Source organism: Diabrotica virgifera, chromosome 4 (genome assembly GCF_917563875.1).
Source record: "Diabrotica virgifera virgifera chromosome 4, PGI_DIABVI_V3a".
NCBI lineage: Eukaryota > Metazoa > Arthropoda > Insecta > Coleoptera > Chrysomelidae > Diabrotica > Diabrotica virgifera.
Window position 1 is genome coordinate 35,929,538 of NC_065446.1, and position 17,463 is coordinate 35,947,000.

The following is a 17,463-nucleotide window of genomic DNA, read 5'->3' on the forward strand; positions in this document are numbered from 1 at the left end:
TATATCAAACTTTGTAATACGTCATTTTAAAGCTTTTTCCATAATATCGAAGATATTTGTACTAAAAAAACCATAAGTTTCCCTGTTTTCCATTGATTTGAAAAAAAGTGAAAAATGCCATTTTTTGACACTTAATTGTTTATAAATAAAAATGGCCGCCAGATCCTACGCAGAAAATAGTTACAATTTGCTCTTATAGGTATTACCTGCCGAAAAAACGCATCAGTACCCTGGTTGTTCAAGTGTCATGGAAAAACCTTATTGCCCTGGACTATTATACTGTAAAGTCAAGGTGGGACGGACTATGGATAAATATCTATTTTTCCCGTTTTGTAATATTTCACATACACCAATTTTACCAGAAAAGTACAAGTTTCAAACTGCGAGAGAGCGCTACCGCCGAAACTCACAGCGAATTAACAGTCATATTCCAAGTATATTAGATGAAATATGTAGGTAATATTAAATTTGTATAACTTACTTTTAGTTTATAGGCTGCAACTGTCTCGTATGGTTTATTGGGATCATTTAGTAATCTCTTACATTTCTGATTGTTGACTTCTTGATCTCTTTTATGTCTTCTTAAATCGTCAATAGCTTCTCTTGAGATTGTAACCAAAAGAACAAAACACTGAAATTATAAAGATATTTATTAATTTTATTTGTACATTTTAGATTATCAACAATATTGAATTCATGTACCATGTCCTTTCAGAACGTTGGTTACCATCATAGCTATCTTAATTTTATTCACAGTCACCCTAAATAGCATGCTTGTATCAACACCATACCAATCTCGCAAGTTCTTCAACCATGGGGGGTGAAAAGCAGGGGTGACAAGAGGCATCCCTGCCGTACTCCTCTTTTAATATTAAGAGCCTGTGATTCCACACCATCTACTAAAACTGATGTTGTTTGATTCCAATATAAATTTGCAATTATTGGAACATCTCTGCCGTCCAAGCCAATGTCTTTTAGAGCTTCGATCAATATAGAGTGCTTAACACGATCACATGCCTTTTGGAAGTCAATAAAACAACAGTATATGTCTACAGATATATCTCGACATCTTTGAGCAAGTACGTTCATTCCAACCAGTGCCTCTCTCGTTCCAAACCCGTTACGGAAACCAAACTGTATGTCATCCAGGTATTCCTCGGATTTATTGTAGATACGACCATGTATTACCTTCAGAAAAATTTTCAATAAGTGGTTTAACAAACTGATGGTTCTATAATCAGCAAAGGTATTTGCTGTTGTCTTCTTAGGTAGAGCTATAAACAGTGAATTAGACCAACCATTAGGTAGTTTTCCACTGGTATAAATGGTATTGAAAAACGAAGTTATAGCCTGTAAAACATTGCTATCATTTATAAGCTTGTATATTTCAGTTGGAATTTCATCAGGACCAGTCGCTCTGCCATCTTTTGATGATTGTATGGCTTTTATAACCTCAGAGCGTGTTATTAGGGGTCCGTCGCAGTTAGTAATATCGGGAGGTGAACTACTCCTATCGTCTTCGAATAGGTTCGTGACGTAATTTTCCCATTCTTTAAGTTTGTCCTCTACTTCAAATATTACTTTACCATGTTCATCCTGTAGCAATGCAGTTTGTTTCTTATTGAAGATACCAGCCGCTTCTTTCACTTTTTTATACATGTTAAACGTGTCAATATCTGTTTTCAAGTTCTTCAATGTCATGACACTGTTTGGCTAGATGTTGACTCTTTGCTTCTCGTATTTTACGTCGAATTTCTTTTTGTATGTTGTTATGAAGTGTTTCGTTGTTTTTCGCTAGTCGCCGTTGTTCCATCAAATTCTATATGTCATCTGTCATTCAAACCTGCTTTTTTAGCTTTGACCTGCCTTGTAAATTTCTCACACAGATTTCTTTTACTGTTGTTACTATTTTATTTAAGCCCTCATCGACATTTGCACCAATATTTTCCCAAATTAAATTTTCGTTCAGTTGTCTTTGACTGATTCCTTAACTTTCTCGTCTTGTAATTGGGCTGTATCAATATTTTTGCGAGACTTCTTTTTGATCACCTTTTTAATTTTAATTGGGTTACAGCTACGATGGGATTGTGATCAGACCGAATATTGAAATGAAGGACATAATAATATGAAGGAAAGAAATATGAGCTACCTAGTAAGCCACATCCTAAGAAATGAAAGATACGTGAAGTGGAAAAACAGCAATAGAAATATTTTGAAATTGCTGCAGGTATTATATGGCATAATAGACTGGGAGATATTATACAGAAGTTCAGCCACGATTTTCTAAGTCCTGCCTTTTGCAATACTGGAAGGGTAGACGATGTACTTACAATCTGTGGAAACATCCACAAATTTCCTGTGACATTTTCCTGTAAAAATTAGATTTTCCCAAAAAATAAAAATAGGGTTTTGCGATGAATTTCTAAGTCCTGCCATATCCGTAGATAGACAGGATACTATCGATTTTATGAAGAAAATTTTTTGGGCAGGAGGGTTGCAAACTGGGTAACGGAGTATATATGTATACAAACATGTAAGGAAAATAATGGAATTTTCATGATTTTTTAGGTCCTGCCAACTAAATAAACTAAACATATTTATTTCAAAATGCCAAAATAAAATATTGGGATGACGTCTCCTAATGTTTAAGTATACTTGTCCCTTGGAAAATTCTGCGGAAAATTTTCACCCTGATTCCGTGATTTTCTTAGTCCTGCCTTTAAAAAGTTATAATACTCAAATACAATCAATACCTTTTCGGTACTCGGCAGGAAGGTTAAACGGTTCTTGTAAGACGGCAGGAGTCCTAGATTTGTAAGAAAATTCGTGAAAAAGTCAACTATTTTCTGAGTCATGCCATTTCGCACATATTTCAAGAATCTTAATATAAGTCTATTTACAAAGAGGCAGGATGGTTTTATAGTTATTTTGTATACAGGGTGGGGCATTAGTGAGACAAAGTCCAATTACTCGTTTGTCGTAAGATATACGAAAAAAGTTATTTAGGTAAAACATGGGCCACAGATAGGACTATGATTTAAGAGTATTTTATAATATACAGGGCTACCCGTTTTCACAGGGTGACACAAATTTATGTTTTTTTTTTAATGGAATACCCTGTATATTTTTACATTTTTGGATTCTACTCGATGTTCTCTTTAATAAAATATAGTGTTTTGAAATATTATACGAGGTAGTTTAAAATATAATTACGTTTTTTTGTTAATTTTGTAGGAACATTCACACCCTATACCTATTGTTAGTGATTTGATATCCAAACTTCTATTAATTTATGTTTAAACGATTTTTAATATAGTCTACTATTGTCAGTTATTAATAGTATACCAAAATGTTTAATTTTAGTATACGGGGTTGGCTGAAACTCGGAATGAGTATTTTCTGAGTTTTCTTAAATGGGACACCCTGTATTTTAGTATTATAATAAAATGGTATTTTATGGTACCTTTTTATTTGTTAAGCATTTTCTGTACCATATTTATATATTAATTTCGGCAGTAAATTGATACAGACAGATTACTCAGGTGGATTTGGGGTTTCTGAACAAGAATGTCACATTAGAACAGATCTTTACCTAGTGCTCGGGGTGACTAATATACACTTTCAGACACTAAAGTGATGCAAGTAGATTACTCGAGGAGTTTTGTGGTTGCTGAACATGAATACGCCATCAGAATCGACCTCCAAAAACTCTCTAAATTCGAGATCAGTCACCCTGGGCACCAGGTGCTCCGAGGGTCGGTTGTAATGTCATATTCGTGTTCGGCCATCCCAAAAACCCTCGAATAATCTGTTTTCTTTAATTTATTGCCGATATCCCACGAAACTCCAGATGACGTTCCTTAGCAGCAACTCTGGGCACTAGGTGATTCGGAGGTCGGTTCTGCTTGCGTATTCGTAACTCCATAAACCTCCCAAATAACAAAATGTTGCCCTTAATACACTGATTTTGACAGGTTTATGCACTTTTGGATGCATGTTATGCACTAAAATGCAATTTCCACCCATTTTTATATTGTACACCTTTTATTTGAATTTGAAAAAAATTTTAAAAAAATTAAAAAAATGGTGTATTTGCCGACTTAAAGCAAGAGTAACTTTTAGTACTAGAATACCTCATAATTTAATACTCTACTCTCAAAAATGTCTAAAAATTTAAAGACCAATAAGTTAGTCCTAACTTATTGGTCTTTAAATAACGGATATTTTATCTCCTGAGATAAAATATCCGTTGATCTACCCAAGACGGATGCCTATGACCAGTACTAGAAATTCACAATTGATAAAATCGATTCATCTCTGGAAGAGAAATAAACGTAGCAGTTTTCGTTTTCCTAAATAGAATTTTTCTAAATTCTTTTAAACTCAAAAAAACCAAAAAACGAAAAATTTTTCAAATCGATTTTTCTAGAACGCTGCGTATTCTTCTGAGTTAAAGCAAAAGTACCTTTTAGTACAAAACTATCCCAGAATTTAATAATCCAGTGTCAGAAATGCTTAAAAGTTACGACAGAAAAGTTATTCGATAAAATATCCGTTTCCGTACCCAAAACGGACCCCTATGACCGGTACTAAAAATTGACAATTGATAATTGACATTTGACAATTGACCTCTGGAAGATAAATAAGTGTACCAGTTTTCGTTTTTCCAAATAAAAGCGTTCTGCAGCTATTTTAAAGAAACTAATTACAAGACTTCGATATGCTTCTTCTAGACGAAGCATATCGAAGTAGAGGTCGTCCGCCAACCAGATGGTCTGATGACATCAAACAGATCGACAGAAACTTGATGCAGACAGCACAGGACAGAAATGCATGGAGAAGACTGAGGGAGACCTATATCCAGCATTGGATAGATCTGGGTTGAATTATGACGATGATGAATTACAAGACGCCATATTTAAAGAGCTTTAGCTTTCCACGGAAGCATTTTTGAACTAGGTGAATTGTGTTAAATTTTCTTAAAATTATCTGAGGAATCTCCGGTTTTCGTTTGTTATGAGAGCTTCTGGACACCCTGTATAATATAATGGGTAGGTAAATTCCCTACTATAACCAATAAATTGTAAAAATTGTTTATTTACTTTTATTGCGTTTACTTAGATAAAAATATGATCTAATCACTTAAAATAAAGATGTTACAGTTTGCTATTAGATTTGAAAAGTGTGTAAAAATTCCGAGACATTATTCAGGAAAATAATATTTAATAGGATACGATTGTTTTAATGATATACAAATTAATTTTTTGTAATATTCATCTTTGCGGTTATCCTGCCAAGTTGTAAACGGTTTTAGGTTAGTGTTTTTTAAGCATACTCGACATGGTATGACTCAGAAAATTGTGGTGATATGAATATGTTTGTATAACACCCTGAAATAATTTTATAGACACACAATTTAATTTTTTTATACGAAATAACTATACAACCATCCTGCCTCTTTGAAAATAGATTTATATTAACCTTCTTGAGATATGTGCGAAATGGCATGACTTAGAAAATCGTGTAATTTTCCACGAATTTTCTTACAAATTTTTTAACTATATATAGTAAAAAAGGTGTAACTAAACATCCTGCCATTTTGAATAATGTCTACTGAAATTATTTATTTTATAACAAAATTTATTTTATGACTTAGAAAATCACGGAACCAGAGTGAAGATTTTATACAGAATTTTCCAAGAAACAAGTGCAGTTAAACATTAGGTGACGTCATGCCAACATTTTTTTTGGTCATTTTGAAATAAATATGATTAATTTATTAAGTTGGCAGGACTTGGAAAATTATGAAAATTTCATTATTTTCATTACATGTTTGTATATCTGTATACTCCCTTAGTCCTTTTGCAACCGTCCTGCACAAAAAATTTTCTTTATAAAATAGTGTCCTGTTATTCTATGGATATGGCAGGACTTTAAAATTCATCGCAATTCCCAATTTTTTTTTTTCATGGAAAATCTAATTTTCACAGGAAAATGTCACAGGAAACCCGTGGATTTTTCCACAAATTGTAAGTACCTTCTCTAACCTTCCAGTATTGCAAAGGGCAGGACTTAGAAAATCGTGGTTGAACTTCTGTTAATATCTCCCGGTTTATAATGATCGCCAATATTCTTAAGGTGGCCGTACACGGAGTACAGCAGTTTACCACTGAGCGACATATACGGACTGCTCGAGCGGTCGTCGTCGATATCGGAAGTGATCAATTATTGACTAACTGAGTTGTCCCTTGTCGCTCTAGGGCTGTCGACAGCACGATGAAATTAAAGGCGCGTTCCAAGTGACATGAAAACCGTCCTTCGTGTTGCCCTCGACATGAGCATTATAAAAAATGCGTTCGTATCGTACACTGTGTTGTTCCAAGCGATCCAGGTACCGTTTCGAAATCGGTAACTGAACGGTCCTTTTGATACATGCCTTCAAGCAGAAACTATTTGTACTGACTTGCGCAGTTAAGATTGTTTTCATTTTTACTAAATAGTCACTGCTATCAGATCAGCTGATGATTCAATAATAGAATAATCCACAATCCACGCTATTAATACCTGTGAATCTTGATTTTCGTTTAAATATAATTATTAATTCTGTTTTTTTCAAATTAATCTTAAAAATATGGATAATTTATTATTTTTTTTCATAGAAGACAGTGATGTTATGTCAAATATCGATTCTGAGGAAGTTGAAATGATAAATTTCATAAAGAAGGTAGATAGATCTTTATTTAAAAAGAAATGATAATTTCTTTCTAACCATCTAGCAAACTACTAGTGGTACTCGTACTGAAAATTTTTCCGGCGCATCTCGAACTTGAAATGGTACACAAATACGTTCCAAGAGGGTTACGTACCGGTAATCGGTTCGGGATCGAAAGAAATCCGTTCAAGGGCGATTCTGCGCATTAAAACAGTCCAATCGATTTCGTGACGGTTCAAGGGATCGTACAAATGTGTCGTCTTGGAACGAACCTTAAATCGTGCTGTCGACAGCTTGAAGCAGTTGTGACTGCTCGATCTGTCATGTGTATGGCAGCCAATATAAGATCATAGTTCACTGCGCTGTCGCTGCTTCAAGCAGTCGATCTCAACTACTTGAAGCAGTCCGTGTATGGCCTACCTTAAGGAATGAGGCATACTAAGATTACAAATATATATTTAATTAATACAAAAAATATGACTTAATTAATACAAAATATATAAATATTTAGATATGATGATACTTACCAATGGTCCCCAATATGTATATAAATATCCTATACGAATATCAGGCACAAATTGACTGGTTGCCATTATCAAAAAATAAAGATTCAAGAAGAATTTGAATTGTTGGTAAAGGACAAGGGGTAAGAAGGTTATAATATTGTATTTTTGATTCCTGATCGCATTTGCAGGAAATTGACCAGGAGTAGGTTTTCCCAGTAATAAAGTGCGAGATCTTAACTCCCTCGGTGCACAACATTTTGCAAAGAATGAGCACCAACATCTACAACAACAAACTATATTAATATGTGAAAGCCAGAAGAAATTTTACAACATGAATATGAATGTTATAATATATAGTTATAATATATTATATAAAAAAGCATTCTTTGACATACAGAAATAAAAATAAAACTACAAATACAACACATTTTTAACCCTTAACTGCAGATGAGGAGTCACATTTACTCCGTCCAAATTAGTCCTGTAGGTTTAGGCGAAAAAAAAAGACTTAACCTTACATGGCGAGCTACCCCAAATGTTATAATTCTAACCATAGACATATAAGACCTAGACTGCACGCTGCTATCTAAGACTATCTGACGATTGCGGCAGAGAAAACTGAGGCTATTAGGCCAGAAGTCTCTTTCTAATAGGATAAGTTTATCAAATTGGAGACTGCTGACCTAATATCCTCAGTTTTCTCTGTCGCAATCGTCAGAGAGTTTTAAACAGCAGCGCTCAGTCTAGGTATTGTATGTCTATGATTCTAACCTTAAAGCACAGCACACCCCCACATAGCAATGCAAGTTCCGTGTTAAAGAGTGAAACGACGATTGTCGCATCAGCCAGTGGTCGGGAGCGTAACTATATGCCATATGGCGGTAAATTCAAAAGATTTGTAAAATTAACTGGGATTGAGAACTCATTTTAATGTAAAGGATAATCAATACAACCTTAAAATAACAAAAGAAAACAAAATCCTTATACTATACGATAATATTTATATCGTTGATTGATAAAAATATACATGTATGTATTTATCAATCAACGTTTATAATTCGTATACTATTTGGATTTTCTTGTGTTATTTTGAGGTTACATTTATTTTCCATTACATTAAAATGCCAAAGTGGTCGAAAAATTAAAGAATAAAACATAGAATACAATCTTTATTTATAAAAATGTTTATATGTATGTTCATAAAATATGTTTCTTATCAATTATCAATGTAAAAACTTAAAACACAACTACCTTATTACACATAATATATATTTACACAATATTATTTATTCATCAGTTTAAACCACACCAAAATTGTATACATTTGGAATAAAACACAACTGCTGTAATTCACTTTACACTTTTTGTTGTTGGATGCATGATACTATAAATAACAAGATAATATAATGCACATCCGGAAGTCGTGACGTAACTGGAGACCGGCAAGTTCGTAATGGTTCGTAATCATTCGTAATGTCCGATTACTTTGAATTGTTCGCGGTTGTATTTTATATTTTATCTTTGACAGTTATTTTGACTGGAATCTCGACACTAAATTCTTTTCGAATACATTGAAGTTTAATGTTATTTTGCTAATTCAATAATTTCATCACATAATGCATACAAATCCCATTTAACTTTAACAAGAATTCAAATTCAACTTCCGGTCTCCAGTTACGTAATCAATGCGACAACTCGGACGTATTTGAGCTACGGGACAATACTATCTCTTTATTTATAGTATCATGGTTGGATGCACTATTTAAACGCTATTTATTAAAAAATAAAACAAATAAATATGGCGTCGTATTTTTCTCAAGGAAATGAAAACACAACGAAACGAAAGTGACAGTGGTGACAGAACGAGCGAACGAACAACGTGCAGAAATCTGCAGAAATGAGACTAGTATCGCCATCCCGTGCCAGGGAGCGAACTAGCAAACGTGCGTTGACCTTGAATATCCCTGTTACATTGCTATGTGGGGTTCTGCTGTGCCTTAAAGGACCGTTTTTGCACAATATCTCAGCCATTTTCAACTTTTCAACAAAAATGGTAAAGGGCGCTTTACAGCTTGCAATTCTACCTACAAGACGCAAGAAAGTTGCCTAAAGGCATGCGCAGTATGTCGTCAGTTGATTATTGCATGCAACTTCTTGCAATTGCGCGATAATCGGTTTGGTGCCATTTTTTCTGCAAGTTTTCATGCAAGCCTAGGAGAATTTGATTTTTCCACAATATCAAATGTCATTGACGACACGGATTCACGAATACATGCCGATCAGCTGTTTTCTGTTTGTGAAATATATCAACGATGGAAATGAATGAATAATGAAATGGCACTTTCTGAGATTCTATAATTATTTTAAATTGTATATTAAGCTACGGAAGCTCTCTCTCCTCTAGCTAAGTACCTTAGGATAATAATTAATTTGTGTTTCGCAGAAATAGTATTTCGAAATATAGATTTCTTTGTAATTGTTCAATTTTTCCCAAGGGTTTATTAAAATGTACATTCATTCCTAGAAAATTAGAGTCATTTTCATCATCTACTTGGATAAATTCTTCTGTTGGGGATACATTATTACCCCTCTTCTTGTTCAACTAAGATCTTACTCACCATCTCCGATCTCGGCGTTCTAAATTAGTGACTAAAAGGCTGGCTGCAGCAATAATAATACTTAAAGTTGCTGCTACCGCCTTTTTCCTTTTATATTTGGTTATTTCTGATAGTCTTGGCATTTCGAAATTTACCAAGTTAAATAAACAGCAATAAAGTAATTAAAAAAAAACAAAAGTTTATAAGTTAGGTTAAGGGTAAAACTTTCAAATTGCATGCAAGCCGGGTTGCAAGCTGTAAAAGACCATGCAATAGACTTGCATGAAAGTCTTGCATGCAAGAAATTGCAGCAAGTTTTCTTGCAAGCTGTAAAGCGGTCTTAAGGACTGAAAGAATTGTAAATGTGATTTCCTACAGTTTCTTTTTTACAATTTTTTTTGTGCAATCAATATTTTCCGAGTTAAGGAGGAAGTGATAAAGCATATTTATCGAGTTTCTTAAAGTGAATATGATTTACTATATACGCTGCACCAATTTAATACAACTACCAAAAAATTTAATATGATAATTTCCCCACAAAAGACAAAATGCATTGTTATGACAGCAAATCTAAGACCTAAATTAGAGCTAGAAGGTCAGATAATAGAACAAGTGATGGAATTTAAATATCTAGTCATGTCAGTATCTAGGTATGGAAAGCTCGAAATCTCGAAACAGAAGAGGAAGATCAAGTGAATCGTGCAAACAGGTTGCCTGAATGAAACAAATTGAGGTATTTTACAAGATGAAATATTTAACCCATTTAGCGCCAACGGTGCGAAAACGCACCATTTTTTTGTAGAATTTTTTTTTGACAATTCGTTAATTTTTTTTAAATCTTTGTATTTTTTAAGCAACCAGAAGATATAGGTGTAACTAAATTTAATTTTGTTTAATTTCCAAACTCATATTTTCATCACAAAAATATTTTCTAAATGTCCGACATTTTCAATCCTTCGACACAACTTTATTTTTACTGTAGTAATTTTATTGGCATAACACTTTTGTGGTCAAATAAATTAAAACATTATTTTTTTAACCTGTTTGTACATCAACTGTTATAAAGATTTTAAAAAAATTTCTGAGTCATCAAATCTTGTGTTTGAAAATAATGGTTCGATAACGAACCATTGGCGGAAGTCTACTTATAATCCTGTCTGATCAGGAATTTCAAGGTGACGCACAGGCAGTAATTTGTTGGGATATTTTTATGTGTAAAATGTGTAAAAGCACGTATCCACTATGCTTGCGCTCTGAGCTCCTGCAACTGCCCCACATAGTGAATACGTGTGCCGCTCCCGGACTGTGCAAAGGGGGCGCATACCCTATCGATTGGAGCAGTTTCAGGGAGCGCGGAGCGCAAGAGGTTCGTGAACATAGTGGATGGTTGGCGCTCTCGGACCGTGCAACAGTGTGCGCTCCGTCTCAACGGTCCAATAGGTGGATGTTTATATGTAGAGGAGCGGATACCGTCTCGATGGGAGCAGTTGCAGGGAGCGCGGAGCGCAAGAGGTTTGTGAACATAGTGGATGGTTGGCGCTCCCGGACCGTGCAACAGTGTCCGCTCCGCCCCAGCGGTCTAATAGATGGCGGTTTATATGTAGAGGAGCGCATGCCGTATCGATTGGAGCAGTTGCAGGGAGCGCGGAGCGCAAGAGGCTCGTGAACATAGTGGCGCTCCCGGATCGTGCAACAGTGCGCGCTTCGCCTTGGTGGTCCAATATTACGAACATAGTGGGTACATACCTTTAGAAAGACGGGTATTCTTGTATTCAGTTTTGTTATAATCTAGGGCTGAAGGGGGGGGGCTACATAAGGCAGGTTGTGTAGTGTTGTGGACAATATGTCGATTTGTCGAATTTATGCAACTGTCATAGTGAGAGATACAGGATTGAAAACTGTAAACTGGAAACATCTAAAATAATTTCTAAAAAAGGTAGAGGGTCATTCGACTTCGTTTTTGACAAAGAAGCTGAAGAAGGTGTAGGCAATGTTCTAACCATACTATTTTTGTTTATCAAAAATGCCAGGTCCATTTACACTTTAAATGTTTTGAGACTTTTCACAAAAAATAAAATTGTGTTTTAATTTTTATAGCTCAGTCCCGCCAAAGGTTCGAAAACAAACCATTTTGTTGTTCTGACACCTGCCATTATCAAAGTGTAAAACAATTTTTTTACGATTGTTTAATAGTTATTTATGATATAAGTGTTAAAAGTAAACGTTTAAGGCACGCATGTGAAAGTTTGGAGAATGAGCGATAGCGAGTGCCTTAAAAATTTACTTTTTAACACGCATATCATACAATATTTTTTCTACAAACGTAATTACAGGACAATATCTACAAAAACTTTTACTTGAACTTGACTGACATTCCATTTTTATATTTTTTTGACATTACATCAAAATTGCCTATACAGTCAATACGAACTGCAGTACCTTAAAAATTTTAAAGCACTAGTGCCTTAAAGTAGCATTTTTAACGCTCGTATGGAGTGCTAAAAATTACATTTTTAACACGGTTGTAGAAAAATTTATTTTACTCTAGTTAATCAAATATATTACATATTATTGCAGTATTTCTTTGCTTGGCGGTTAATGGGTTAATATGTAATGATTTGTCTAATTGTGACATTTGTATTCCATAATTGTATTTTTGTAGTTTACATAAATGCCTATTATGATTTTAGATTTACTGTTCTATGTTTAGTTGTAAATTCAAAAGTTTACTATTTCTGTTTAAGATTTATCAAACCTAACTTTTTCTTTATTTTTCTTTACTGTTATTGGGGTTATCCCGTTAATAAATAAGTAAAAAATAAATATGGAGAAATAAACATATCAGAAATGAAATGAAAGACATAATTTACAAACAATAGTCATACCAATAGTAATACCTATATGCGGCAGAAACACAACTTGACATGACAAAAGGAGATGATGACATGAAAAGAGAAGACAAAAGGAATGCTAGAAACGGCAGAGATGAAACCCCTCGAAAAATAATTGATGGTAAAGCACTAAGAGACAGAGCTAGAAATGCAGATATATGATGCAGAAGCAAGGTGAACAGCACATTGAAAAAACAGACAGTCATGTCAACACAAAAAAAGGAAGAATTATTAAATTTAAAACATAAAAGTACATAAACAAGAATGGAAAGAATTCTTTTTTATACAATTTTGGTCTGTTTCATTTTTTTTTTGTAAAATCATTATTTGGGGTCACACATATGCAGTAGAGTTACAAATATAAGAGTTTGCACGGAATGTTTTTATAGGAATTATTGTTTTTGTTGAATATCTCACTTATGCTCAACTTTTCAACAAAACGGTAAGGACTTAAATTGTTGCAGTTCCGATTTCCTGTGATTTCTTCTTTGTCCAGTCATTGCTAACCTAAAAATGGGAGCAGGTTTTTCACCACATCAATAAATCTTTGTAGAATTGAATTTAAAATTTTTTGTTGACTTTCTAATTTTTTGAAACATATTCATTGTACATATTATTATCTTCATAAAAAAAAAACAACATGGATGATCGAACTGTGAAGACTGTTATTTTGTTTCAGGAATCATTTACTCATTACCAGTATTCATTATTTTAAGAATATTTTCAGTATCAGCCATCAGGTCTAAATGGTTTGGAGTGATTTCTGAGCAAATCTTTTCTGCTCTGCTGTGAGCAATTTTGGAATGAATTTGTCACAAATGTTGGAAAAGTCATTTCCAAATTGTAGGTTAAGATTATCCAAATTTTCAGAATTACAATATAGATTCCTAGTTCATGTATTATAAAACAACTGTCACAGACAGGCAAATCACAAGTGTACATAAATATACTATATTTTCTGGTGTGCTAAAATGTAGACAAGAATGCAGGTCACTGTTAACTTTCTTTTGCCCAAGAGAAGAAATCCTCAAGCCATGATAATTTTCTTTTAGCATTTTAAAAGTAAAAATCATATTTAAAATTATTCCCCCCCCCCCTTCCCACATATGCTGCCTAAAGGTACATTTTTTAAAAGTATATTGCAAATAAACCAGAAAGTATTAGTGCCTAAAACTTGTAAATAATTAAACTTAATTAACATAACAATAAGTCACTTTAATTGGTTTTTATAAAAAAAATTTATTAACAGCAGGTAAACTGAATTTACCGCTTGGGTTGATGGCTTGAAAAACGCGCACACTCACGGAACAAGAAACTAAATCAACATAACTTAATACTTTGAAACCTTTTAAATCAAACAAAGATAGCCAACTGTATAGAGAAAGAACAGCTAATTGTGACAACCAAAGTTTGAACTATTTAAAAAGCCCCCGATATTTAAAAAATCAATTATAAAGTCATGTATCTTGCGAGATACATTGGGCTAAAGAGGGTTAACAGACGAGCAGTCATTTAAGAACAGATTTAACCATGCTTTTATCACTGATTTTTCCTAAATTCATCTCTAAAAGACTTTTTTATCATTCGAATAGTTTACTAATACAATTTTAATTGGTTTGATAGTGACCCAGATTTGTAAGTAACTCATGTGAAACTGATTCATTCATTCTAATTTCACTTCAAATTATTTTTATGTTTGAATAATGATGAATAGAAGACTCAGTTGTCCTGATGACTATGATGATAGTGGTTAATGCAAAACTATTCATGAAAATTCATATTCAATAATACATCTAACATCTACATATATCGATGCCTCAGAACCTAATCGGTATAAGTCAATAAGTGTTTAAAATGAGATACTAAGATGTTTCTGAAAGTAGTTGCAGAAATATAAGTAGTTATTAAAAACAAATAAACCGTCTTTATTTATCATAATATGGATAACATATTCATAAATACAAACAAGGAAATAATAATATTATTATATGTAGGTATATAATATCGTCCCTACCATTTCCAACTATTGAAGGTGAAAAATCAGGTTTTTCAGATTCAATACCTTGTCCTTGCATTATAAGTGATACATCTTGTGGCAAATTCTCGTTATTGTAGCGTGATTAGGAGCCCGGGAAATATGCTGTTTAAACTATCAAATATGAACATTTTTCCATTTGGTGGACTGCAAACTGACGAAAATGGTACAGTAAAACCTCCATTAACCGAAACCTTTTTAACCGAAACATCGTTTAACCGAAACGGATGGCAGTTTCAATAATTTTGTCAATAAAAAGTAAATTTTTATCGCAAAATGGAAACAATTTGATGTTAATTTGTCAACATTGCTTTTATACAACTAAAGAAAGGAATTAAATATACAACACATTACGAAATCACCTCATAGTATTTTTTAATACCAACTTTGACCAAGAATACTATGTAATTTGATACAAGAAGAATACAAAAACAATGTTATTTTTAACCGAAATTCTTATTATCCGAAACGGCCTCCTCCTCCCCCCAATTATTTCGGTTAACGGAGGTTTTACTGTATATTCAATACTTTTGACAGAAATTTATATTCGTCATAATTTTTGAACGGTCAGATCGATGTATCTCTTATTTTGGTCAATCGTTACATTATTACCACGTAATCAACTGATTTATTCAAACTAGAAAAAAATCAGGTCCGGCTTTAAAAAATTAGTTCGTTTGGGTCTTAGAAAAAATTTCACCCTGTATACGCTTTTTGAAAACTCTAATATTAATTTTACAAATTAGACAAATAGGCAATTAAAATGACATATTTATTTTTCCCCACACGATTACTTAATTTTTTATAAAAAAATCAAATTTGACTATGAATTAAAAATTTGGTAAAGTGAACCATAGATTTAAAAAAAATTAACTTTTATTACAAAAATTAATTTTTTTAAACAAATATTTGATTTATGTTACCACCCAATCAACTGATTTATTCAAACTAGAAAAAAATCAGGTCCGGCTTTAAAAAATTAGTTCGTTTGGGTCTTACAAAAAATTTCACCCTGTATACGCTTTTTGAAAACTCTAATATGAATTTTACAAATTAGACAAATAGGCAATTAAAATGGCATATTCATTTTTTCCCCACACGATTATCTAATTTTTTATTAAAAAATCAAATTTGTCAAAATCGCAATTTTACCATAAAAATAAAAAAATTAAACAACGTTTTTCTTAAAATTAAAAGTTTCACCATTTTTTTTTTTCTATAACACGTCTAGATCTAAAACTCCCCATAAAACTTCTCTTTGGACTCTATAGTTTAACATAGACGTGATCAAATAGATAAATTTTAAATTTTTTCACTTAATTTTTGCCATTTAACTTTGCAATTCACCAATCTGCACCTTTTACTTTTAAAATTCATAACTTTTACGAGAAGAAGACTGAAAGTCTACAACAATTGTCATAGTCTTCACAATGGTAAGATATGTGCTGTAAAAATTTCAGAAAAAAAATTTAACATGGAACGTTGCAGCGAGTTAAACCGTGATTTCATCTTTTTTTTTTTCATTTTTAGGGTAAAATTCCTATTTTGACAAATTTGATTTTTTTAATAAAAAATTAAGTAATCGTGTGAGGAAAAAAATAAATATGCCATTTTAATTGCCTATTTGTCTAATTTGTAAAATTCATATTAGAATTTTTAAAAAGCGTATACAGGGTGAAATTTTTTCTAAGACCCAAACGAACTAATGTTTTAAAGCCGGACCTGATTTTTTTCTAGTTTGAATAAATCAGTTGATTAGGTGGTTATAGTGTAACGATTCACCAAAATAAGAGACACATCAATCTGACCGTTCAAAAATTATGACGAATATAAATTTCTGTCAAAATGCGAAACTCGCCCTGTATATTATTAAACAAGGGGAGCAGACACTTTTTAATGGTCATTTGTTATTCCCCATAGGAGCCTCTATACGAAGTAGGAGTATGTACAGTTCCTCATGACTCACCATGTATAAACATTACAACATTTCGTTGGCTTTCGTGTGAAAACCTCATGTCTCATTTTTTTCAAAAATGACATTTTGGTGGTTTTAGTTTGAAAACCTTGTATCTCACAATTTACAACTGTTAGAAAAAAATCCAAATACACCAGACTATTTTCTACAGCCGAAAAAAGAAACCACATATATAAATTGCTCTCTTGATTTAGTGTGAATACCACATATATTATTATAACCAAGAATTTGGTACTTAATTTGGAGTGTTTGTTTGAAAGATTCGATTTGGAGAAGTGTTTTTTGTGAACAATAGAAGGTAGTCTGGCATATAGAAACATTTTATGAACCTTAAATCAAAAGATTTGTATTGTATCAACCTAGTATTTGGAAGTGTTCAATAAGTTATGAAAAATGAAAACCTCGTAAATAATCATAAACACAACCTTATTTTAGATGAAAAACATGTATATCAAGGTATACGAGGTTATCATAGTTACTTGGGCAAAGGCTCTATATCAGCGGTGCTCAAACGGTCGATCGTGATCGACTGGTCGATCGCCAAAGTTTTTGTAGTCGATCGCGATTCACGGAAAAAATACATATGGAAAAGGTGGAGACTGCTTTCACTTGTGGATGATATGAAGTGCCATGCACTTCATGAAGTGCATTAACATACAAGTAAAATTAAGATGAAAAACATCTTTAATTACAACTCTCTGTAGTTACAACGTTTTATCAAATAGAAATGTGAAATAAAGTTTTTTA

At 32.9% G+C, this 17,463-nt stretch overlaps 1 protein-coding gene across 2 annotated transcripts in view; it reads right to left on the bottom strand.

The window, feature by feature from the left end:
• LOC126882984 (probable phospholipid-transporting ATPase IIB) overlaps positions 1-17,463 on the bottom strand; it is a 75,720-nt gene that overhangs the window by 56,518 nt on the left and 1,739 nt on the right. For both annotated transcript variants that reach the window (XM_050648129.1, XM_050648130.1), the window contains exons 2-3: positions 7,240-7,498; positions 482-631 (exon numbers count right to left, since the gene is read on the bottom strand). In XM_050648129.1, the coding sequence (XP_050504086.1) occupies positions 482-631; positions 7,240-7,498 (409 nt within the window). The remainder of the gene's footprint in view (positions 1-481; positions 632-7,239; positions 7,499-17,463) is intronic.